A 24,017-nucleotide genomic window follows, 5' to 3' on the forward strand; every position below is an offset into this window, starting at 1 on the left:
TCTCAGGTTGACAGTTAACTTTAGGTTCTAACTTTTTGGTCATGGGACTTGTATAGATGTATCACTTTTGGTTATATCTCAGGTTCTCAGATCTCTTCACACTTTGGATACAAACAGCATAGAAAATATTTTTATTTCATTGATACAGCATCAGATTTTACAGTTCACAAAAGGATATCCAGAATACAGAATCTTGAAATGATATCAACATTTCAAGTCTCTGCTGGTTCAACTGACCTCTATGATACTCTTACTATAGAGATACAAAGTGCTGGATGTGAAAAAAGGCCACAAAATCTTTTGTCACATTATTGTAACCTAAATTAGTTTCCAAGTTAGTCAGCCTCAGATTCATCATTTTCACTATCCAGATACATCTCTACAGCATCACTGCTTGGTGTAACGTCCTCATCTTCCTCGCTTTTCCTCCTTTCTTCTTGTTCTCTCTCTGAAACTTGAGCTTTAGCAGCTTCAAGTCTTGCGCTGACTGCTTCCCATGATACAAGCTTTTCTAGAAAAGTGGATATGTAATCAGGCCGCCGATTCTGCAAGAAGGGTGAACAAGTCGGTTCTTAGACCAGTAGACAAAAGAGACTAAGAATGCAAACTGAAATTTGAATTTCATACGGGTCTCACCTGAAAGTCAAGGTAGTAAGCATGCTGTTGAGACACAAAAAAATTCCAAAACCAAGTGAGCGATCAATCTATTCAGATTCTTTTACACTTAGCAGTATATAATTATATGTACTCAAAAAAGAAAGAGAAAAATTGTGGAATACCTCCCAAACATCAATAGTAAGAAGTGGCTGCAAGAAATCATCAACAAGGTCAGATACATGTAGCCAACATGTAAGTGAATGGAACAAGAAACCTGAAGCATGTAATTGTAGTGAGCCATAAATACTTACATAGTAATCCCAAACAAGGGGATTTACAGCATTGGGACTCTTCACCACTACTAGCTTTTTGTCCTCCTCTGATGGACAAGGATTTAATGCATTCTCAACATCAAGCCTGTTAGCTTTGTCTACATTAATTTTTAAAAAAAAAAAAAAAGATGCATCGCTCCTATCAGATTCAATGATATATGTCATCGAGTTAGTGACTTTTACAAAAAAAGTAAGCAACGGCTATTTTTAGGGGAAAGACCACTTACATGCAAGCCAAGCCCATCCAGAACCAAACTGGGTAGCTGCAGCTGCCTTAAACTCTTCCACAAATCTTTCAAAGGAACCAAAGTCTCTTTCAATCAATTGCAGGAGTTCTCCTGACGGCTTTCCTCCACCCCCTGGTTTCATGCATCCCCAGAAGAATTCATGGTTCCAGGCCTGAAATTAGGTTCACAAAATTTCAAAAGAAGAAAGAAAAAGAATGAATGAATGAATAGAAAACTTGGAAAATGAAGTAAAGAAAAGCTACGCTGGTAAGAGACAGATGCTTATTTGAACAGTATAGTGATAATTGTACCTAATAATTTTAGATGCTTTCCAAAATGCCATCACAATTTATTGAAACTTTAAAATGTAAGTTACATATTTGTATCTAATCAAATTACAAAACAGAAACAATGTCAAGAGCACAATAAAAATGCAATCTTGCACATATGGCATACCTGTGCAGCATTGTTAAAAGCTGGAAGCATATCACCCTTGTTGTAAGTAACAAGTACAACATCTTCTAATGACATTCCATCTAGTTCTGTTCCAACAATTTGTTTGTTCAAGTTATCCACATAAGCCCTGTGATGCTTTCCCCAATGATACTCCAGTGTATCCTTGCTCATTAGTGGCTCCAAAGCATCCTGCCACATAAACATCAAAAGCAAGTACAACGTTATGGTGATTATTGACCTTTTATAACTAACTTTATTACATATTTCATACAAATATTACCAAGGGATATGGAGGAGGCTTAAGCTCAAATATCGCTGTAATTCTAGCAGGAGTAGTTTTTCTTGTGCATTTCCTCTGAAGCATACATACAAACATCATGGAAAAAGAAAATGTCATACTGCACTAAAAATAGTTGTCTTAATTAATTATCCTTCCTATGCAAAAATATTTGCCAATTTTTGGAACAAGCACTTTATCAAACATAATCAGTGCAGAGCATAGTCGGTTAAGCAAACCTTCTCTGTCCATTGTGATCGACGAGTTGCTACACTAAACCCACCTGCCATCCAACAAAATACTTGCTATTAGATTAAAAGAAATGCATAAGGAGAGAAAAGAGAAGAAAAAGCGAGCAAATGGTGGACCTTGGCTTGGAAACAGTGCGCATGTGAGCGAGGTGGACGCAGCAGCTACTGCAACCATTCTCTCTTGAAATTGAAACAATTATGCAGATGAGAAAATAGTACTGACCCTGTTGAGCCTGTAATGGCTGGTAGTTTATTATATAATTTTCGTTAACTAAAATATAGAGAAAAAAAAATACTAGGACTTTTAGGCCGTTGATTTTGCCACGCAGGTAGTTTGTTTGTTACATTTCAGCGCTTGATTTCAGCTGCATAAAGATGGGAACAATGGCGTACTACTAATGTACTAATTGCTGAATAGGTTTGCAGTACAACAACAACAAATTGCAGTACTTCAAGATAAAGTGGCAGATTTATTTGACACTTGGGATTTAAGGAGTGGTGCTGGGACCCAAAGGCATTATTAGTTAGAATCATCTATCTGGTCTAGAGTTGCGTTCGTTAATTTGATATCAAGACCTTGCATGGATGTTATGTTCCTAACTGGAGTGCTTGAATTAATAATAACATCAGAAGGTATTGAATTCAGTTTACATTCTTTCCAAAAACAATCATACAAAATTAAGATACATATGCACATGGCTTGAAAGAAGAATGAATACATGGGAGTTTTATGAACTGTAACAAAATTATTGCTTTCCTTGTCATTGGCTGCTGTAAAACCCGGTTTCCTTCAGGAAGAAAAAACAATGTCTGAACTATGCCCATACCCTTTTTCTAGGGACAAGATCTGATGTCTTAATCTCATCTATCTTGGCTGCTACAATGAAATCATTCATGCTCAGCCCTCCTGCATTTCAAATAAAATCTTTGAGGAATACTGACAGCACGTGGAGTGCAAAAAGAAGAAAACAAACGGTTGGTTAATTGAGCCAGAATGCAGGCACCGGAAGTGAAGACTCACCTATGGATTCAGTCCAAAGTTCTGCTCTAACTTGAATGCGCTGTTCCAAGTGCAGATCTGGAAAATTCCCAGAAGCCTCTGCAACCTTGTAAATTCTATTGATAAGTTCAACCCCACATTTAAAATCTCTCAACTTCCACAAGCATTGTAGCTTCAGTCCATCTTCTTCATCCAGGAGTCTCCAGCCAACTACCTGCAGACCAAATAAAATTCTTTTTAGCATTAATTCTGGTATGTTGATTCTTTCAAAATCAAGAGTCAGATAAGACCTTAAGATAAGAATTTTATTCATATATATACAAAGGATAACTCAACACTTGTTTCACATTCAAATAAAACTGAAACAAACAAATAGCATTGGAGCATGAAAGAGATCCAGAGAAGGGAAAAAAAGAGACTAGGAATCTGCTTTCTTTAGTTCATTAGGATGGCAGAGGAAAAGGACTCAGCAATTTGACTATGTAAGAAAGTCCACAAACTACTGCTAATATGATGCAAAACATCAGTTATGTCAATATATTCTCATGTAGACACAACAGCTTATCATTGCCTAGAGTTGAGAACGTTTCCGGCAATAGTGAATTGCAGTATACCTTTTCACATCACAAGTATCACAAGGTTACAAATTAGTAGTGAAGAACAAGTGTTTTATATAATCTACAGGAGAGAAAATCAGATCATCAAAATATGCAAATTGTTGAAATTAGGCACTTCATCTCAACCAAGAAACCTTGAAATTTGTCATTCCAAAATGCAAACATAAGTTGATACTGAAAATATGCCTTTTCCACAGCACTAATTCTAAGAAGTACGGATAATATGTAATTCTGTTAAAGAATGGAAAAATGCAGCATTTTGATTGGCTACTCTAAAATTGCAGATTTAAACTTCTCGAAGAAAATGTTACAGCTTTTAAGAGCAAACTAAACCTCTTCAATTCCCATCTTCTAAATCTATATGTATTACAGAAACAAAGAATCCATAATTTGGTTTCTAAAACATAATAAGTAGCAGAGGTGTTTGAAGATGTCTATATCTAAAACTCCGAACATGAAGAACGAACATAATGCAGGAAATGCTTTGATACCATAAATGAAGAACCATATCAAGATTAGCCGATTAAGACTAGAAGAAGCTTCTGCCAATTGTCTAACCATTTTCTGTTAAAGGACTGATTGCATTTATCTATAGTTTTTGGGTGTGCATGCTGATGCCGGATAAGCAACGAAGGCATATGGCTCCTATGGTTTTCTTTCTTCACAACCAAAGTAATGGGGAATGTGATTTGAGTTTTGAAAAGCTCAAACCACATAAGCAGAGTAACGCTCAATGGATTGTATAATTCACCTAATGTGGTAGTAATTCTTTGATGTTGTGAACCATGGTGCAAATTTTTTTTGTAAAAGTAGCATAATTTAACATGGAAAATACATGGTCTCCGACCTCACTTCAACATATAATAAAATCCAATACAATTATACAGTTCCTCAACAAGCATGAAACTAGAAGCAAAAGAAAAGTACTGGGAAAAAGAATTGCACAAGAGTATTAAGAACTAACCTTTCTCAGAAGCATCTGAGCATCATCTTTAGACATGGGAGCCTGGAGAGGAGAGACAGGAGTACACTCTTGTTGAGCAAGAGATAGAGCAGAGACTTTAGGTATAAGAATCTTATGCTCAGTATCAACATTCCCTAACACTTTCTCTGCAAACCTACTTTCGATTTCTGCAGGGAATGGGTCTCTAGCTCCAAAATCACCCAGCAAGTCTCCTCCCATAGCCCGAGTTTTCACGGTAACCATTCTATTCCCAGTCAAAACGGAGAAACCGTAGCGGTGGTAACGTGGAAGACATGGTTTAGGAAGTGTAGGAATAGTGAAAGAAAGGTGTGTGGTAGCCATGAACAGAAAGTGTAAAAGTGAGACCTTTGTTGGTGATGAGAGCTTTAAACAATGGGGTTTTGTCTTGTCGAGTGAGGCCTTATCTTGTGGTTAGGAGTAGCAGAGTGTGGAGCCCAGTTTAAAAGAGCAACAAGACAGGATGTGCTGTTGCATGTTGGCCATGGAACGACATGCCGTTCGGAAGTTGTTGGTGTTCATTTTTCCAAAAGATGCAATTCTCTTGGATTATTACTTATAACCCACGAAGCCGTTTTCTCTGTCATTTATATTATCCATCGTCTTTGTTCAAAGTTTTTACTCATTTCCTTCAATGGCTATCCAAGTAGAGGGTGACACTGGCACTTTACAATTCTCTGTGCAATTCAATATCCACAATAAGAATAATCATACGCATGTTCCTGGTAATCACTTTAACCTTATGAGGGCGGATTCTTTCGAAAACAATCTCACTTTAGAGAGTACAAATCCGTCTTCTTTCTATTTAACTCCTAATAATACTCATGAAGTGGAAGCGGAAGATCAAAATGCACTAGCAGAAGCAGGCCAATTAGCCATTGAGAATAATGAGACTGGAGAATGGTGAATCTTACACAACGAAAAGAGTTGATATCTTGACAAGGCTGAGAAGCGGGGCTATTTCTCCAGTGAAGTATTTTCCTCGCATTTCTGCCATGTCTTGTTAGAGTTCAAAGAGAAAATTGAATTGTGGAAGGAACAGGAATTTATTAGAAACTGTACTTAGAAGACATAGTCTGCCTGCAAGACCATGTAGTTCCTATGCTTTGTTTGTAATGTCAAATTGGGTTTCTGTTAAGAATTCTTCGTTCGGGGAAGCAAGCAAGTCTCTCGGTCGTATATGGGGCCAACTCTCCCTCCAAGAGAAGAAGGTGAACATGCACTAACAGATATACTTCATTGCGTTTTATCCTTTTGAAATACTGTTTTTGATTGCTATATTATGATGTAGGTCTTCATTGGACATGGCCTTGAAGGACAGTGCAAGGTATAAAAGGCAACGTACGCTGCTGCAAGGTATCAGAAAAAAGACAAGGTAGAGAACAAGTAATACCGGAGGACAGCAATAAAGAAGGTGAATTCGTGGCTTGTCGGAATGTGAAATTAGTTTATGCAAATTGTTTTGCCATTAAATTTAGCGGGTGTATCACACACAGAACCATTAATCAGCAAGTCTGAATTTTTATTAGCATTTTGATTTGAAATTTCGTTTGTATGTTTATTTGGGGTTGGGGAAGCGTCTATGATCCACATAATGAAACTGGGAAGTCAATGTTCTGAGTTAATGAATACTTCATGTGCATTAACTGAGGCATTATGTAAAGTCAAAGTAACAATAAGAACAATAGCAAGAGTCGTGACTTTTTATAAAGCAGTAACAACTAAAATTACCCTGCATCGAAGGAAGATAAGAAAAATACTATAGAGATAACAATCATCACAAATAAGATCAAGAAGCAGTTTGACAAGTGCATAATCGATGAGATGCTGTACTTGGTATATGTCCAACTGGAGGAACTTGTGCATTTGCAATTCAATGAAGAAAAACTTTAAATATTGAAATAGGTTTTGTTCAACAGCTGTACATGGCACCCTCAATTTAATAAGAAACTAAATGATTGAACAATATCTTTGCCTGTCACAAAGAAAATGGTTTTGAATACACATCGAATGGTTCATTGGCAGTCAATTGTGGTTCCTGCAGGAAAGTTCAAATTTCAAACTTAGTACTCCCCAATATATGTGAACTCAGGTTATCTTAATTATCAAATTTATGCATCATCAATAAACTAATTCTACAGATGTGCCCGAACACCATGCCAAACAGTTTAGTGATCTAAAAAAAGACGCTGGGCGGCTTTACCATTTTTATTCACATTATATTGTATAGACTCTAGAAAGGAAAATTTTAGTTTTTACAAACAGAAGGGACATCGAGCACAACCAGGAAAGCATATTATATGTGATGCATAACTAAAAAACCCAGAAAATGGAACCTCTTGTCACCACACAAAACCAGAGTGCATGAAACGATAGTGTCTCTATGAAGTGACTGAATTTCATTGGTTTTAACATTTTGTTTCTCCAATCAAGGATTATTGTCTCCACGGCTTTCAGTGGTGATCAGCATGCAGGAAAAACAAGATAGTATTGACAAGCATACCTGTCTTAACCCCCCACTAAGGCTCCTTCCAGTCAAGAGCATGGTGAGAAGAGAAGTTACAATGCCACCATCAACTGCAGGGTCTACATTTTTAATGGTGGAGCGCATTGCGTTTAACATGTTCCCATATGTAGTTGCATGTCCTCGCTCAATGGCTTGAATGAAAGAATAAGTCATTGCCCCTGTTGAAGTAACTCTGGAGAGAGCCTGACCATTTAGCAATGCAACTATATTTTAGCCCATTAGAAGTAGACAAAATAAAAAACAAGGTATGGTTTTATATTTCTGTAATCTCCTAGTTGAAATACAATGTTTTTTATGTATATCTGCCAATGACTTTACCGAAGTATCAGCAGAGGTCTGATTATCGTCACAGCCACTAAAGGAGATTGCTTCCCCACCATTTGTTCCTTTCGATACTCCTGTTCGAGGGCGATGATCCTCCCAACCATACCTCCCATTCCTATAGTAAAAAAGTAAGAGTGTATAAGCTAGGGAAAACATCCAAATGGTATAAGCTAGGAAAACATCGAATTGACAGCAGGCAAGAAGATCATGTAAAGTCCATAGTCAAAGTTAGTATCGGTTTGCAAAGGCTATAAACATAGATCTATCCTAAGTCCATTGCATTATTTTATCCTACATATATCACATATTAACCTTATGATTACTAGCATGCCCTATTGTGTTGCAATAACCATTTTAATTCCACGCATCATCTAAGGGTTCTGATATTGGAAAAGAATTGATATCTTGTGCTTAGCTAGATAGGCATTAGCTCGAGAGAAGAGAGGGACTTTTTTTTTACAGATAATAAAATATAGATTTTCTGCTTATAGTTCTTCGTATCAATTACCAACCTCTTCCACCATATAGAGAGGACTAACCTGTCCATTCTGCAGAGATAAGGTAAATCCAAGACAGTACCACTATGGCAAGCATCTATAATTGCATGAAGCTTAACCCCGCGAGGAAGAGGCCTGACAATGGTTGCATTGATCTCATCATCCACAATCATTCCCTGAGTTTCAAAATCCGTTGGACAAAGTGTTTCATCATATCCATCCACCTCATCTCCTGAGTAATTCCTTTGCTGTGAACCATGGCCAGAAAAGTGAAACACCAATGAATCTCCAGGCCGACAACCCTGCACTAGCCAGTACAATGCCATTCTCATATTATTCTTCGTTGGCCGCCTATATGGATCGGTTTCTTCTTCTGCAAATAATAAGTGCTCAGTATGAAGAATATGGTCGGCCAATAAGGAAAAATCCTAACAGAAGTAGATGTAATAACACACAGCTCATTTCTCTCAATCCTTAATCTGATATCAGATTTTGCTTAATCTAATTCTTGAACTGCAAATTACATCTTAACATTCATTTAACCAAAATGCAAGAATTCAGTTCAATGTCTGTTTTCACGTTTGAAAAGGTAATAGTTGGCATTTGGGAACGAATGAGATCATGCCAGAAATGTTGCAAGAATTCAAGCCAATTTAATTAAATTCTTGCACACGATTTAAGTAATCCAAACATTCCTTAAAAGAGTACGCATAAATTGAATGGAATAGCAATTCAATAACTAAAGAATTGATAATTAATACAAAAACCGTAGTTGGCAATGGTATCAACAATATTTTATGGAAAAGAACTGCATTAGATGATAACAAACAAACCTTCGATATAACCTGAACATAAGAACTAAAGAATTGAATGAAAATTAAAAAAGAAAAAAGAAGAAATTACCAGTGAGCATGAGAATAGAAGATTCAGGGAACTTGAACTTATTAACCAACAAGTACTTCATGCACTTAGCATCATTGATACATCCCTTAAGCTCATTCCTGGTGTTCTTATAAGAGATGCCGCATATAACGGCACGCTTGGCGCCATGTGAAGCAGGCGGTGGGGGGGAAGGCGCGTGATTGTAAGGAGAAGGAGAAATAGCTGGGGAGCGAAGCGGGGGTGGGTAGTGGTGTTGACCGGACGAAGAGTGATGCGGTGGTGGTGGGCCAGAGCGTGGGTCGGCGACGAGAGTGATCGCGTGACAGATTGCACAGCGGATGGACTTGGCTCCCGGTGGAAGCTGTAAGGGTGTCCGGCAGTTTGAACAGTCCACAAGCATATACATGGCAGCGATGGAAAGAGAGAATAAAACGCAATTAGCGTTGAAGAAAAAGAAAATAGATAAATGGTATTAATGGGATCAAGGTGCAAAAGCTTAGCTAAGGAGAATTGGTTTAAAGTTATGGTTAGGTGAGAAAGGAAAAGAAAGAGAAATGTCGAGGAAGAAGAAGAGAAGAGAGGAGGGGAAAGAAAGACGAGACGACGGACTTTGACTTTCGATTGTTTTTATTAATTAATTTTATATTTATAATGTGATTTATCTATTATCCACTAATCGCTATCATCCTTTTATTTGTAAGGATATGTTTTGTCCCCTGTGAAAACTGTAAACTGCCGTTTACGAGTCTATCAGAGAGTTATGGCATTAATAAAAGATAAGTTAATTTCAATTCAATTTCTAGTTTTTATTTCATAATCTAGCTTTTGTGTTATCTTAGTTCGTATCAGCGTTTTGATCAATCAAATTTTGAGGAAAAATATGATTCCTGACCAATGGGATATAAAAAAAAAAATTAAATAATGCTCTTCATCATAAAAAATAATATCATATTTCTATTTGTATATGTTTATTTATTGTTATATTCATACTAATTTTTATTGAATTTATTAACTTATTTATTATTAAATAATTTTATGTTGTTGACTTTTATATAAAAAAATTTAATATATATTTAATAGTATAAAAATGAGATTATAAATTTAATTTAAATTTTAAATATGCAAGTGTGTTAAAACTCTTAAGAAATATTATTATTTTAACATCTGTTAAAGTAGTATTTGGCACATTCTAAATTAATTTTAAATATTTATATATAATATTAAATATTTATTAAAATTTAAAATATAATAAAAATTTATAAATTTTAAATTTTTTTATATGTTAATATATTTACTATTAGTTATCGAACTAACAATTAGAAACGAGATAAAAAAAAATAAAAAAAGAAAGTAGATATTTAGTGGGAAAGAAAAAGTAAAAAAGAAGGTAAAGCTTTTGAGAGAAACAGTGGTTATGTAATCATCGACTTTGAGAGAGGATTAGGAGAAGTGACCAATGAGAGAAGAGAAAGTAGCTCCGTCCTTTTAAGACACGACTTGACTTATTGGCATCCCTACCACCTGTTTCTCTTTCTAAATAAAAATATTGTTTAAATTGTTAATATCTCTTCAATTATTTTTGTTATGCATAATTGCATGTGAACTGAACTTTTGCTGTAATATTTATGGCTTTTATTCCTCGTCATTTCCTGCAACTTTTTTTCTCATGCCAAGAGAGAGAGATTTTGGTACTGGGCAGGCAATGGCACCATATCAAATACGATTTTTAACGGACAAGGGGTCGATTTGTACCATTAATTTATATTAAATGGATCAATGTATTTAATTTTAATTTTTTTTAATAAATAATCTTTTAAATTTATATTTAACTATTAAATATATCTATTCTTAATCTTTTAGTAAATAATTTTTTAAATTTATATCCAATGGTTATATACATCTAATTTAAATTTTTAAAAATAAAATAATATTACATTTTTAAACTTCAATTAAATTATAAAAATTTAAAAAATATTTATTTTATTAATTTACTGATAATGTATTTAATAAAGTTTAAAATTTAAATTTAACTATTTAAAAATAATAAATGTACTATTGTATAAGGCATTATTAGATCTTGTATCAAAAAAAATTAATAAAAACTTAAAAAGTTAATGTTATTATAATGTACCAAAGTGTTATCTTTCGCAATTAGGGGCCGACAGCATATCGAGAATTCATTATCGTGTTCTGTATTTTAATCAGTCTTTTTTCCCACTCCACCTCAGCTCCAGTATCAAGGGCCCAATTACTTTCCTTTTCTTATAATTAAAACATTTACATTTAACTAATTAAATCAAATGTCACTTGTATGTGAAGATCTATAACTATGTATAGTATAATACAGTAAAAACTTTTCTATAATAATATTTTATATTGAAATGACTTTTATACAATGATAAAAAAATTTATATTAAGTTAGTTATAAATAAAAATACTTATGATAAGTTATACGTTTTCTTAACTCCAAATATTTTTATATACAATAATATTTGTATATATAATTTTTAAGAATGTATATTACATTATGTTTTATCTTATTATAGTACTGTTTTGTTTCATCAATTTTATTTATATAATATAACAAAACATTAACGTATCTTATTTATAGTTTTTATCATCTCACTAACATTAAGTATTAAGTGTAAAGAAAGATTTTAGTAATCGAACTTAAATTAAGCTATAATCTCTATAAAATTTGATCCTAAATGCATGACTATGAAAAAGAATTTCTATATTCATGTGAATTTTAGAGGAATTCACTCGGCTAAATTAAAAACTAAGCAAAGACCCCAACTTGAGTGGCGGGAGGGTATTGCCCTTCACTTCTTGGGGTATAGGGTTTGAAATTGAATCGCACCTTCATCTTTTTCTTAAATCTAACGCTGAAACTAATATGATTATATCAACGGTTTAAAAAAGATCTAAGTCAAGACTAAATAAATGAGCCAGCTAACTATCTATGTAAATAATACAACTATTAACAATGTAACCAGCTTTATAATTATAAACTGGCTATCAACGTTATTTGCGTATAATTTCATTATTTTAGAATAAATTTGTAATTTACATCCAAAAAGATTTGGTGTAAGTTTTATATTAACTTATATTTATAAATTATCAAATAAAAAATACTAAAATTAAACCTAAGAAATTTATGATCTTCGTTCACGAGGAAGTTATAAATTATCAATTTCAAACCCTATACCCCAAGAAGTGAAGGGCAATACCCTCCCGCCACTCAAGTTGGGGTCTTTGCTTAGTTTTTACTTACCCAACATGGCTTTAAAAAGTCAACTGTACAGCTCTCATTCATGTGTAGAAGGCCATGTATAAATACTCTTCTTTTCATGCTTAACCTTTTCTTTTTTTACTGTGATCAGGGTGTTCTGCTTGAGTATAACATCTACTGTGTATAAGCTTCAATGCTTTGCAAATTTTCGTACCCCTCTTGCTTTTACTGTGACAATGAAGCTGCATTTCACATTTCACATTTCATATAATAACGAGAATTGATTATCATATAGTCAGGAGTCCAGACTTGCTCGATTCCAAGTTAGTTCTGTTGGATTTCTCACGAGCTGGAGGGGATGTTACATAGTTGACTAGTTATAGCTCATTTATTTGGTCTTTAATTAGCTAATTATTGCTTCAGTTAGTCAACTGTACACCTGTTACTCAAGTGTATACGTACTCGTATTGTAATTGTTTTATAAATGTATCTTTTAACTGTAATTGTAATAAGAAAAAAGTATTAGGCATGTAGTGGGGCAGCCACTAGAATTACATAATAACATTGTTAATTTTACTGTGGTTGGCTAGGTTAATTCAGAATGTATGCGTGTTATCTGAACTCTGAAGTATCCTAAACCGATTACACTTGCAAATCAATACAAACATCCAGTCTCCTAGTGCATTATTAATTAATCACCGCTGCTAATAAAATCCTCTCATACTTCTGCATTACTGCTCATCTATCTCATCCATTCAGTTCTCCTTCTTCCTGATCAGAAACATGGATATGCCTGTTAAGGACATGCAAATCCAAAAAGATTATAGCAGCAAATACATTGCTGGTATCTTGGGTTTTTTATTCATTGGTTCAGCCTATGTACTGCTCGTCTCCAACCCCGTAGGTGCCAGATCCAAGCCATTCTTTTCCTTCCAAGGTTCTCGCTGTAATTGCCAATCCTCAACCATTGTAAGCATATTTTCTTTGCTTTTTTTTTTTTCTCTTTTCCTTGATTATAGTATTTTTATGTATTTTCTTGCCTATTAATATATTGCAATCTAAATTATAGAGCAATATGACTACCACTAGCCCTGTTACTAGCCACAGAGATGCCCTTGAATCAGGTTTGGCCGAGGCATCAACAGCGAACAAGACTCTGATAATTGCAATGGTGAATAAGGCCTATGTAGAGGGTGATAAGCCAATGTTAGATATGTTCTTGGACAGCTTCTGGCTCGGAGAAGATACGAGAGATTTGATCAATCACCTCCTGCTAGTTGCTGTTGACCAAACGGCTTACGAACGGTGCAAGTTTCTCCGGCTTCATTGTTACAAACTCGAAACTGATGGTGTGGCTTTTGATGGTGAGAAAGTTTACATGTCTGATGATTTTATCAAGATGATGTGGAGGAGAACCCTGTTGCTTGGAGATATACTTAAGCGAGGCTATAATTTTATCTTCACGGTACGTTTTTCTTTCTAGATGTTTGAGTCGTTTGATATCTCGTTTCCGGAGGCCAATCAGGCCACACATGATATGATAGACAATTTTGTTTAGGATCATTAAACTTGACTAAATTAAAATTATAGTTAGATAACTTGAAACTTAATTACCCAATTCTAAGTGAGCACGAGTGTAATTTACCCGTTAGTAGATGCACTATATAAACTTCTTATGCTTGGAAACATCATTTTATAATTCAACTAAATATCAGGATCCTGATGTAACGTGGGTTATTCATTCAAATGGCAGGACACAGATGTAATGTGGCTAAGGAACCCGTTTCCAAAGCTAGTCCTAGATGGAAGCGTAGATTTTCAGATCAGTACCGATAAGTTCAACCGCGATGAGTGGTCTGAAGCCAACCCAATAAACACAGGATTTTACATGATAAGGTCAAACAACAAGACAATTGAATTATTTGACTCATGGTATGCAAGGAAAGACAGGTCAGTTGGGCAGAAAGAGCAAGATGTTTTAGATAGCATGATGCGTCAAGGTGTGTTTAGAAATCTAGGACTTAGAGTGAGGTTCTTGGACACCCTCTATTTTAGCGGTTTTTGCCAAGATAGCGGGGACATTAGAGCTGTTACTACTGTTCATGCCAATTGTTGCCGGACTATAAGTGCCAAGATTGCTGATCTAACTGCCGTTCTTCGTCAATGGAAGAGTTTCAAGAACTCACCTCCTGCCAATGAGACAACATATGGAATGTTGAACAATCATGTAGCATGTAGGGATTCGTGGAGATAAATATGATTGTTGGTGAGATTATAATATAATGGATATTTAAAATGTACACAAATAGCATAGAAAGGAAGGAATTTGTATGTATTTAACTACACTGGGAATATATTAATTAAATTATGCAATTTCCTACTATACGCATCCTTCTCTTTTTCTATTAATGCTATTTGTTGTGCACCATGCACTAAGTGTGCAAAATCTGCATGTAGATGACAGCAGAAGTTGGATATTTGAACTGATCTTTTACGAAAAACCATATTCATGTCATGTGAATTGGTATACGAAAATATTATTATAATCCTATCTTGTGAATAGGGTTCATAATTTATTATTTTGGTTTGGTGTTGAGAAACTGATATGTAGCGATACTAGATACGACAACTTAATAAATGAACAATTAAGTACTTGAATAATTACTGCTATTATCTTGAAAGAAATGATATCTACATTTCTGTACTCAGAAAATGATCTCGTATGTGCATGGCTAAAATTATACTTCTTTGGTCAATTTAGTACGTCAATTTCCAGAGTTTTTCGTTAACGATTGGAGATCATCGAAGAACAACCTAAAAATAACAACATCAAAATTGATTGAAGCCCACATCCACATATAGAACAACAAAACTTTAAGTCAAATAATATAAGCAACAAACCACATATCATTAGAGAAAGACAAGAAAACGCGCAAAATCCTCTCAGTCCCACTTTTTTTAGAGTTCCAAATGGCTTTAAATATTGCAATCCAATTTCAAAGAAAGAAACAGAAGAAAAACAATTACAAAATGACTAAACAAATAACTTACATAGGCGCTATTCATTATGTCATCGCTGCCACTCTTCTTGCTGCTACAACCGTTATCTCTGATGATGCAACACCAATTCCAGCAGCTGAAGACCAAATAAATAGCTGGTTCCAAGCTAATGTTAAGCCCTTTTCAAGTCGTAAAGGCACCTTAGACCCAGCACTTGAAGCTGCAGAGACTGCACCTAAAAGAATTAAGGTGAGATTAGATGGGAGTGGAGATTTCAAGAGCGTGACAGATGCTCTTAAAAGTATTCCATCAGGAAATGAACATCGTGTGATTGTGGATATTGGCGCTGGAGTGTACACAGAGAAAGTAATAATTGATAGGATCAAACCTTTTGTCACATTACTTGGATCTTCCAATCCTATGCCAACTTTGCAATTCGATGGTACGGCCAAGAAGTATGGAACTGTCTATAGTGCCACTTTGACAGTGGAAGCTGATTACTTCGTTGCTGCCAATATCATCATTAAGGTATATATTTGTATCATTTTATTTATTTATTTGTTTATTATTATTCGGGTTACTTGGGCCATGACCTTACAGAATTCTTTTAAGTTTCCTTAGCTTGACATTTTCTCAAGCTTTCCTTTTCCTGATATTTTGGGTTAGAACACTGCACCAAGGCCAGATGGGAGAGCAGGAGCTCAGGCAGTGGCTTTGAGAGTCGCTGGTGACAAGACAGCTTTCTATAACTGCAGAATTCTTGGATTCCAAGATACAGTATGTGATGACAAGGGCCGTCATTTCTTTAAGGACTGTTACATTGAAGGAACTGTTGACTTTATTTTCGGAAGTGGAAAATCCCTTTATCTGGTAAACAGATATATACAGTCTGCAACTTCTTCTCCTTTCTCTATTAATATACAAAGACTTTTTAAATAATTCCAATATTTCCTGAAATGCAGAAAACAAATCTCAATGTAATTAAAGAAAAGTTTATGACGGTGATAACAGCACAAGCAAAGCATACCAGTTCGGAAGATTCAGGATTCTCATTTGTACACAGCAATATAGCTGGAGATGCAACTGATGCATACTTGGGAAGAGCATGGATGGAAATGCCTGAAGTGGTATTTTCTTATTCTAAAATGAGTAACGTTGTCATTCCTGCTGGCTGGTCCAACTATAACCACCCTGAACGAGAAAAGTAAGTACAAGTTTTATCATTTAGTTCATCTCCAGCTAAAAAATTGGAAAGAAGTAAATTTAGTGATAGGGAAACTAAAGTACTCATGAGTATAAATTTATGTGAAATTGCAGGAACATTTTCTTCGCAGAATACAAGTGTTCAGGACCCGGAGCAAATCCCAGTGGACGTGCAAAATTCAGCAAGCAGCTGAGCGATTCGGAAGCCAAAAGTTTCATATCTCTTGGATACATCCAGGGTTCTAAATGGTTGCTTCCACCTCCAAGCTAAGCTGCAATATAAGTAACAAATACAAATGCATGCTGGGTGTAATAGTCGGGGAAACCTGTAATATCTAGTGGACGATATCACTGTAATTTAAGATTTGACTTGTTAATTCTTTTTTATCCATTTTTAATTATATTTATGCTACAAATATTTTGCTTGTAGGCAAATCAATGCATCTGAAATTATTTTTTCTTTTTATATCTCTTATGAAATCAAAAGCAGGCAGCAAATTAATACTAAAAAAATAGACTAAAGATCCATTTATTCACAACTTTTGCCATATTTGTTTCTTTATGTATACCTAATTTTAAAATGTATAATTCCGTCATTTAAAAAAAATAAATTGTTGACTATCCCTTAATTAACCAAATCGTGGTAGCCAAAGAAATCGATGGTCAGATTTGGTTTAAAAACCAAAAACTAAAATACTGTCGACTTAATTAATAAAAAATTAGTTAATTAGCCATCATTTTTTTTAACTGAAAATAAAAATAAAGAAATTAGATAAAAATTATCAACCAACTGTGAATTGGTTGAGGTGAACAATCTAAATAATAAGTTGTTCTTTTTTTTGTTTTTAAGATAAGCTAAAAATAAAAGATTAATTCTATTTGTTAACTGAACAGACAGGTTTTTCAAATCAAAAGCTGAAACCAGACCAAAATCCGAGAACTTTTTGTAAGACAGCTGGAACTGAAATTACTAGTTTGGTTAGTTGATTTTGTGGTCTGGTTTGGTTTAGTTCCTGTCGGTTTTTCAATCAATTTATTTCAACCGGTTTTCGTATATTTATTTCTTGGCCATTCTTACACTTACACATAATCCATTCCCCATGACACCTGATTTTCTTTCAACCCAATTCAATCCCTCTAATGATCCACTGTTGCTCTTCAATGCCAAAGAATCCCCTAATCCTGGTAAAAGAGCGAAGTAGAAAAATGAAAACTAATGATGACGTTGGATTGCCTAATCGCATACCTCATACAATTACAGTGACTGAGAATCATTAGTGGAGCTTGCAGTTGCAGGACAACGCCTGTGTTGCTCATGAATGTATTTCTTGATGATTTTATTTTAATTTGTCAATTACGTTTTTTAATGTCTATCTTAACAATTGCCGTTGTTAAAGACCAACAAAAGAAAGAGTTACCCAGTCAAATAAACAAGAACTAAAGGATAAAGAGACTAGCAACATGGCCTCAGGTCTGTACAGCTCTCAGCTGTACAGACAACTCATCACAGGCCTGGCAGAAAGGAAAAAAAAAGCAACCCATCCAAGATCAGAAAAATGAACGTTGACATAGACATAGGAGCTAAACTAGTAGCTTAAGGACCGTTACAAAACTCAACCATGTATATAACAGAGCATACTCACATTATAATACTCAGAATTCATATACTGTAAAGAGATCATCATTGTACAAATATATTTCACATGGTATCAGAGCAGGTTTAACCTATCATCATCTACCCCCTCTTAAACACAGAATCAAGCATTCAAAATGACTCATAATGACACCACAAAAATCACCAATATTGTGTTGAGAGGTAGCCAAAATTATTTTGAGTGGTCAAAGTCTATTTACATCGGTCTCAGCGGCAGAAAGAAATTGGGTTTCATCACTGTAAGTAAAAAGAAACCAAGACCAGTAAATCCAGAGGATCCAACAGAGGAAGAATCGGAAAAAATGGAGGAGTGGCAAACGACTGACCATCTGGTCATGTCAATGATCACCAACACCATGGAAACACAAATTTTCCGACTCTGTATTTTAATGGATTCATCACAAGCAATTTGGGAAAAGATGAAGGGTCTCTACGGGCACCAAAATAATTTTGCCCATATTTTCAGGCTCAAACAAGAGCTCTCTCAAATCACACAAGGAACCAAAAATTCATTAGAATATGCAATAGAAGTCTTAACAAGATGGGAAGAATTGCAGAGTTACTTACCCCAAACAAACAACCCCGAAGAATTACAGCAAAGGGAAGAACAAGACCTTGTTTATACGTACCTGGGGGGTTTAGATTCCAGCTACGAAGGTTTGCGATCACAAATCCTTCTGTCAAACAACCTACCAAAAATCGACGCGGTCATGGCCTTTATCCAGCAGGAAGAGACCCGACGCGCTACCATGAACAACAACTTTACCGAAGGATCAGAAAATCGGGCCTTTCTTACTCGACACTCGAACCAAATGGGCGCCAGCGGGGTCACACCACGACAAGGCACCTTCACCCAAACCTACGCCCGTCTCATGGCCGAGGAGATCGAGGGAGTTACGTGAACAATCGAAACGAGGGCGGAGGAAGAAGAGAAAGAGGAGAAAAGCGATTTGGGGGCATCTTCCAGACAAACCCTAGAAATGATGAAAAATATGAAGAAAGGGTTCGGGGTGATGTGGGAAGCCAACCGGGCAGATCGGGTCCATGGCTTGGAGCGGGTAAGCTTAAGCAACCCGAGCCCACGGACTTCAGCCCAGCCAGTTGGCCCATACTGAGCAATTTAGCCCAGCCCACCTTGACTCAACCCGACCAGGTTTGATTCGACCCGGCTCGACCTATCAGACCTACTATCAGGTTAAGGGACTATGTGTCCCATGAGGTATCATATCCTATCCAAAATTTTATTACTTATAAGACCATATCAAATCAGTATAAAGCTCATCTAGGAAGTATCATTAAGCATATCGAACCTACCTCCTTTAATGAAGTTAACACCAACTCCCATTGGTGTAAGGCTATGGAGGAGGAACTTCAAGCCTTAGAATGAAATGACACCTGGGATCTTACTGTCTTGCCACCTAATAAAAAACCCGTAGGATGTAAGTAGGTGTATAAAGTAAAATATAAGCATGATGGAACCATAGGGAGATTTAAGGCTAGGTTAGTGGCAAAAGGTTTCACCCAAACCTATGGGGTCGACTACCAGGAAACCTTTGCTCTTGTAGCAAAAATGAGTACAGTCCGTATTTTATTATCTATTGCCACTAATTCAGGATGGAGCCTATTCCAAATGGACGTCAAAAATAGATTTCTTCAGGGTTCTCTAGAAGAAAAAGTCTACATGACTCCTCCTCCCGGTTACAAGGCTACCGCTGATCACTCCCTGGTATGTAATGTCACAACCAAATTTATTTATTTCTTTTTTATTAATAATTAATATTCATTAGCATGTCATTAAACATGTCATTTGCATCATGATTATGTATGATCTATTTTATTATATTATGTGGTAGATAAATAAATTATTTAGTTACATACTGATTTAATTGAAAAGTAATAATTTTGGACTAAATTGGAAAGTTAGAAAGAAAGAGGATTAAATTGTAAAATTACTTATTTTTACACCAATATACCACCTCTTTCATTTGTTCATTTCTACGCATGCTTTCCTATTTCCTCTTCTTCTTTGTCTCTCTCATTCTTCTCCTTTTCTTCTTCAACCTTGATTTTCCAAATCAAACTCTACAAACTTTTAGTAAGTGAAAATTTAATTCTTCTTTTAAGTTTGAAAGATTTGGGTTTTCTTAATAAAGGGAAACAAAGGTGAGTAATTTTAATTGCTTGATTTTGCTGTAAATTAGGATTAATGATATGAAATTGTTGATGATTATATGTTTTGAAATTGTTTAATCAAGAGTGAACATGCTATTACTTGTGATCTTGAAGCTGAAATTTCTGGGCAGATTTTTCACCTCTGATTTCGTGACCTTAGAGGCATTATCTCGAAAATTTCCAAACATGAAAGTTGTAGGTATATGTTTTAAGAATATCTCTGTAAAATGGTTTTGCAGATCGTTGAGTGAGTAGGAACTTACGAGGTTCGATTTACTGCTGCTCTGTTTATGATTCAGCAGGTGACCTGGTTTTTGTGCTGACATTTTGAGACATTTAGAGGCTGGACCAAGCAGAGAGTTAAACATAAAAGTTGTTCATTTATATATCTAGTATATGTATGCAAAATTTCATAATTTTTGGTTAAGTATAACGTGAGATATGTTGAACTTAATATGGCCTGCTCTGTAATACCCCGAATTTTTATATATTTAATAAATGAGTTATTTTCTATACCCAATTAGTTTGAAATTTTAAGAAATTATTCAAGTAAATTATTTGAGAAATGATTATATTTTGGTTATTCAAAATTTTCCCAAATGCATATTTATATAAGTAAAATTATATTTTGGAATAAGGATTGAAAGTATAATGTTATTTTTATGGGGTTTTAATGGAAATTTGTGAGCTTGGTATTTTTGTAAATAAATATGTCGGTCAGGGGTATTTTTGTAATTGTGTATTTTCAATAATTCGGATTTGGCCCAAATTAATTAGTTAAGGGCTTAATTGAAAGGCTAAAAAGAAGTTTGGGAGTTAAATTGGAATTCTGCAGGATGAAATTGTAAGTAATTAAGAAAGTTGAGGGACTAAATTGTAATAAGGAAAAGTTCGGGGGCCTAATGTCGATATTGAAAGGAAAGAAAATCGGGGAAGAAGAGAGGAAGAGAGAGAGAGAGAGAGTGGCGCGTCGGAAGAGAGAGAAAGGGATCTGCAGGGCTGGCCAGCGGCAATGGCTAAGCGGCGGAGGCGGCGGAAGAGCCGGCGGCTTCCAGCGTGTTTTTCGGCGTTGTTGGCCGGACGAGTGGTGGCGATCGGCTCTCTGGCGAGAGCTTTCTTTTGGCGGTAGCGATGCCTGTGGTGGCCGGGAGACGGAAGATCCAGTGGAGAGAGAAAATGGTGGCGGCCGTTTTTAGATTTTTCCGTGATCCGGGTGGAGGATGGACGATCGGAGAACGTATCCCGACTCTCCCCGGTGGCGATCGGGCTCTGTTGCAAATCGACGGCCGAGATCGTCCGTAAATTTCTCCGGATGATCGGGTGTCGGATCAAAAAATCGGGCGGGGATCGTCGTCGGTAGCGTCGTTGTAGTCCGATGGTGTGTCCGGATCGTCGATCGGACCCGTGGCCGGGAGGCGAGTCGACCGGCGTCTCGGTAATTTTCTGCCGTTAATCTTAGAAATCCTTTGATTTTAAATTTGTGTTTATTGGGTTATATTGAGTATTTGATGATATTTGTGAGTCATAAATAATTGTCTGTCGGTTGTGTGCCTCGTATTTTGTCTTTGTGTGAGGTCGAGAAATAGTGAAGTTTGGGGACCCGACTCCGTTGTTTAAATTGTTGGATATTTGAAGTGTTCTTGGCAGTCCTGGACCCGTTTTCACGGGGGGTAATGTTCGTGTTGTAGGGAGGTTAGAATTCTCCGGTCGAGATTCTTAGGAGTCTAGACCTAGGATTAATGATCGATTGTTTGACGTTTTGATAAATTGTTTTCCGTGATTAGATGATCTGTTCGGCTCGCCCAACCGAGCGAGCTAGGAGGTTGCCCAATTCTGTGAGTTAAAGTCATTTAATCATTACTTGTGCTAAGTTTGATTTTAATATGCTATTTTGAAAGTTCATGCTTAATATGGTTATTAGTATCGCAGCGTAAATAACTTCACCGAATTATTCATTATTAAAGGTAATATAAGTATTATTATAGTAATGTTATGATAATACCATATATAATCAGTTTTCCATATGAGTTGCCCGATGTCTTACTCTTAATTGTTAATTGTTATTTTGATATGATTAAATGATTTCATTATACAATGATATTTATTATATGTGATGATTTCGATTTGGGGATGTGGCTTTCGTAGAACATGGATGGGTTACATGACCGCATGCGCCTAATGATTATGGACATGTAATCGGATTTTTATGGGTTTGCCACGGTCGAGCATGGCTCTCTAGGGCTGATTTGTGTAAATTAGGAGGTAAGGTCCCTGGTCGAGCATTGCTCTCGGCCGATCTTATTGGATTAAGAGAGCCGAATGGCTACTAGATTTTCTTATTTGGATACTTAAGTGACCAGACTGGAAGTAAGGTCCCTGGTCGAGCATTGCTCTCGGGGCGCCAGTCTTATTGGATTAAGAGAGCAAAAATGGTTGTTAGAATTTGGGGTTAGGGTTCTCTTGAGCCACTCGTCCCGTAAAAGTAAAAATATATTTTTATTTATTCATTTATTTATTTATTATGGTATGATTATAATATGGATTGTATTTACGTGCATGGTTGATATATTGATTCGAATGATCAATATTTTCCCATGAAGAAAGTAATAGGGTATGATTATAGTATGATTGGTATTTATGTGCATGGTTTGATATCCTGATTCGAACAATCTATGTTTTCTGAGAAGAATGCAATAGTTCCCAGATTATTTGATTTTAACTCACTCTAGACCGGATCTCATTTCTTATTTTTGATTCGTGACTGTTAGTCCTCTCGCGACTCTTATTCAGTAACCCGACTCCTTCATCATCGGGTGATGTATTTGATTTGGTATGTAAATTGGTAAATCTTAGATTCTCCGCAGTAGTAATAGTAGATGTATCAGTTGTAAATTTTATGAGTTTTGGGTCTCACCTAATTTTTCTGGGAGACCGAAGTATTTATGTAGAATGTAGCTGTTAAGATAAATTGTGGCTTTAATAATATTAATTTGAGATGAGATTTATTTAAATCAGTGAGTGTCAGGCTTACTACGGGTTTAATTGGGTATAGAAAATAACTCATTCATTTTCAAAACGACCCTCACCAATCGTCTTCCCTGTGATTCGATCCTGAAACAACACTGTAGTATGTGAGAATATAACATTACAATTTAAGGTTCTAGTTATCTTACCGAAATATAATAAATTAGATTCAAAATCTGGTAAGAAAAGAATATCATGTATGTTATTATGCAATAAATTTGAGGAGCCAAAACCAGAGATTTTAGCTCGATCTCTGTTATATGTTGGGAATCAATGGGTACAAAATTTTATAATTTTGTTGCATCCCATGTCATGTGATTTGTTGCACCGAAGTCGATGATCTAATTGTGAGAAGCTTTTAAAGAATTCACGTAATTTTTAGACACCAAACCTGACCCACGGGGTTACTAGAGCTCAATAATGGACTGGAGCTGAGAAATCAATTGGGAAAGTTGAGAATTTTCTGTTGGATTGGATCCGGGTCGAGTCGGCTGAACAAAACGGGTCAGATCTGGGTCAGCCTAGATGTTGGAGTCGGGTCGGGTCGCTGGAGCTAGGTCGGATTGAATTAAAAAAATCTGACCCGCTGCTTAACTCTCGACCCGATCCAGACGCCTCGTCATAACCTTTAGACGAGTTTGCGACGCTTAAGCCACCAAATCTCCTTCTCTCTTCTTTCTCTCGTCTCCTACTTCTTTCTCTCTTAACCCTGCTGAGACTGGGCCGCAGATGGGGATGGAGATGCTAACAACAATCTTGAGAG

General features: G+C 35.8%; 5 protein-coding genes and 1 long non-coding RNA gene across 6 annotated transcripts; 3 read left to right on the forward strand and 3 right to left on the reverse strand.

The window, feature by feature from the left end:
* Positions 1 to 119: 119 nt before the first annotated feature.
* On the reverse strand, positions 120 to 2,557 carry LOC8275451 (superoxide dismutase [Fe], chloroplastic). The gene is made up of 9 exons (XM_002511004.4): positions 2,258 to 2,557; positions 2,129 to 2,172; positions 1,893 to 1,967; positions 1,613 to 1,801; positions 1,157 to 1,328; positions 909 to 1,027; positions 780 to 806; positions 637 to 660; positions 120 to 545 (listed from the first exon to the last, which is right to left on the reverse strand). The coding sequence occupies exons 1-9, from the start codon at positions 2,313 to 2,315 to the stop codon at positions 336 to 338; spliced, it is 918 nt and encodes a 305-aa protein (XP_002511050.2). The 5' UTR covers positions 2,316 to 2,557; the 3' UTR covers positions 120 to 335.
* A 171-nt stretch (positions 2,558 to 2,728) lies between these two features.
* On the reverse strand, positions 2,729 to 5,206 carry LOC8275450 (probable pterin-4-alpha-carbinolamine dehydratase, chloroplastic). Its single transcript, XM_002511003.4, has 3 exons — positions 4,722 to 5,206; positions 3,162 to 3,354; positions 2,729 to 3,047 (listed from the first exon to the last, which is right to left on the reverse strand). The coding sequence occupies exons 1-3, from the start codon at positions 5,061 to 5,063 to the stop codon at positions 2,956 to 2,958; spliced, it is 627 nt and encodes a 208-aa protein (XP_002511049.1). The 5' UTR covers positions 5,064 to 5,206; the 3' UTR covers positions 2,729 to 2,955.
* Positions 5,207 to 5,531: 325 nt separating this feature from the next.
* Positions 5,532 to 6,101, forward strand: LOC125369776. Its single transcript, XR_007215473.1, has 2 exons — positions 5,532 to 5,950; positions 6,031 to 6,101. It is a non-coding gene; the product is annotated as an uncharacterized LOC125369776 (long non-coding RNA).
* A 447-nt stretch (positions 6,102 to 6,548) lies between these two features.
* On the reverse strand, positions 6,549 to 9,580 carry LOC8275448 (metacaspase-1). Its single transcript, XM_002511001.4, has 5 exons — positions 8,991 to 9,580; positions 8,130 to 8,460; positions 7,585 to 7,705; positions 7,243 to 7,449; positions 6,549 to 6,777 (listed from the first exon to the last, which is right to left on the reverse strand). Exons 1-5 carry the CDS (start codon positions 9,373 to 9,375, stop codon positions 6,718 to 6,720), a joined length of 1,104 nt encoding a protein of 367 aa, XP_002511047.2. The 5' UTR covers positions 9,376 to 9,580; the 3' UTR covers positions 6,549 to 6,717.
* A 3,170-nt stretch (positions 9,581 to 12,750) lies between these two features.
* On the forward strand, positions 12,751 to 14,596 carry LOC8275447 (uncharacterized protein At1g28695). Its single transcript, XM_002511000.4, has 3 exons — positions 12,751 to 13,170; positions 13,271 to 13,666; positions 13,955 to 14,596. Exons 1-3 carry the CDS (start codon positions 12,985 to 12,987, stop codon positions 14,453 to 14,455), a joined length of 1,083 nt encoding a protein of 360 aa, XP_002511046.3. The 5' UTR covers positions 12,751 to 12,984; the 3' UTR covers positions 14,456 to 14,596.
* A 607-nt stretch (positions 14,597 to 15,203) lies between these two features.
* On the forward strand, positions 15,204 to 16,870 carry LOC8275446 (pectinesterase PPME1). Its single transcript, XM_002510999.3, has 4 exons — positions 15,204 to 15,729; positions 15,868 to 16,071; positions 16,164 to 16,405; positions 16,519 to 16,870. The coding sequence occupies exons 1-4, from the start codon at positions 15,232 to 15,234 to the stop codon at positions 16,673 to 16,675; spliced, it is 1,101 nt and encodes a 366-aa protein (XP_002511045.2). The 5' UTR covers positions 15,204 to 15,231; the 3' UTR covers positions 16,676 to 16,870.
* The last annotated feature ends 7,147 nt before the right edge of the window (positions 16,871 to 24,017 follow it).

This window comes from Ricinus communis, chromosome 4, assembly GCF_019578655.1.
Source record: "Ricinus communis isolate WT05 ecotype wild-type chromosome 4, ASM1957865v1, whole genome shotgun sequence".
Classification (NCBI taxonomy): domain Eukaryota; kingdom Viridiplantae; phylum Streptophyta; class Magnoliopsida; order Malpighiales; family Euphorbiaceae; genus Ricinus; species Ricinus communis.

Excerpts from the sequence above, each read along its gene's own strand:
- LOC8275446 (XM_002510999.3), top strand. The coding sequence starts at position 15,232 with ATGACTAAACAAATAACTTACATAGGCGCTATTCATTATGTCATCGCT. Across the intron at positions 15,730-15,867 it reads CTGCCAATATCATCATTAAG|AACACTGCACCAAGGCCAGA; the intron begins GTATATATTTGT and ends ATTTTGGGTTAG. Across the intron at positions 16,406-16,518 it reads AACCACCCTGAACGAGAAAA|GAACATTTTCTTCGCAGAAT; the intron begins GTAAGTACAAGT and ends GTGAAATTGCAG.
- LOC8275447 (XM_002511000.4), top strand. The coding sequence starts at position 12,985 with ATGGATATGCCTGTTAAGGACATGCAAATCCAAAAAGATTATAGCAGC. Across the intron at positions 13,171-13,270 it reads ATTGCCAATCCTCAACCATT|AGCAATATGACTACCACTAG; the intron begins GTAAGCATATTT and ends TCTAAATTATAG. Across the intron at positions 13,667-13,954 it reads GCTATAATTTTATCTTCACG|GACACAGATGTAATGTGGCT; the intron begins GTACGTTTTTCT and ends TTCAAATGGCAG.
- LOC8275448 (XM_002511001.4), bottom strand. The coding sequence starts at position 9,375 with ATGTATATGCTTGTGGACTGTTCAAACTGCCGGACACCCTTACAGCTT. Across the intron at positions 8,461-8,990 it reads TTCTATTCTCATGCTCACTG|AAGAAGAAACCGATCCATAT; the intron begins GTAATTTCTTCT and ends TATTATTTGCAG. Across the intron at positions 7,450-7,584 it reads AGACCTCTGCTGATACTTCG|GCTCTCTCCAGAGTTACTTC; the intron begins GTAAAGTCATTG and ends CTAAATGGTCAG.
- LOC8275451 (XM_002511004.4), bottom strand. The coding sequence starts at position 2,315 with ATGGTTGCAGTAGCTGCTGCGTCCACCTCGCTCACATGCGCACTGTTT. Across the intron at positions 2,173-2,257 it reads CGCACTGTTTCCAAGCCAAG|GTGGGTTTAGTGTAGCAACT; the intron begins GTCCACCATTTG and ends GTTGGATGGCAG. Across the intron at positions 661-779 it reads TTACTATTGATGTTTGGGAG|CATGCTTACTACCTTGACTT; the intron begins GTATTCCACAAT and ends GTGTCTCAACAG.
- LOC8275450 (XM_002511003.4), bottom strand. The coding sequence starts at position 5,063 with ATGGCTACCACACACCTTTCTTTCACTATTCCTACACTTCCTAAACCA. Across the intron at positions 3,355-4,721 it reads CTCAGATGCTTCTGAGAAAG|GTAGTTGGCTGGAGACTCCT; the intron begins GTTAGTTCTTAA and ends TTTGGTCTGCAG. Across the intron at positions 3,048-3,161 it reads ACTTTGGACTGAATCCATAG|GAGGGCTGAGCATGAATGAT; the intron begins GTGAGTCTTCAC and ends TTTGAAATGCAG.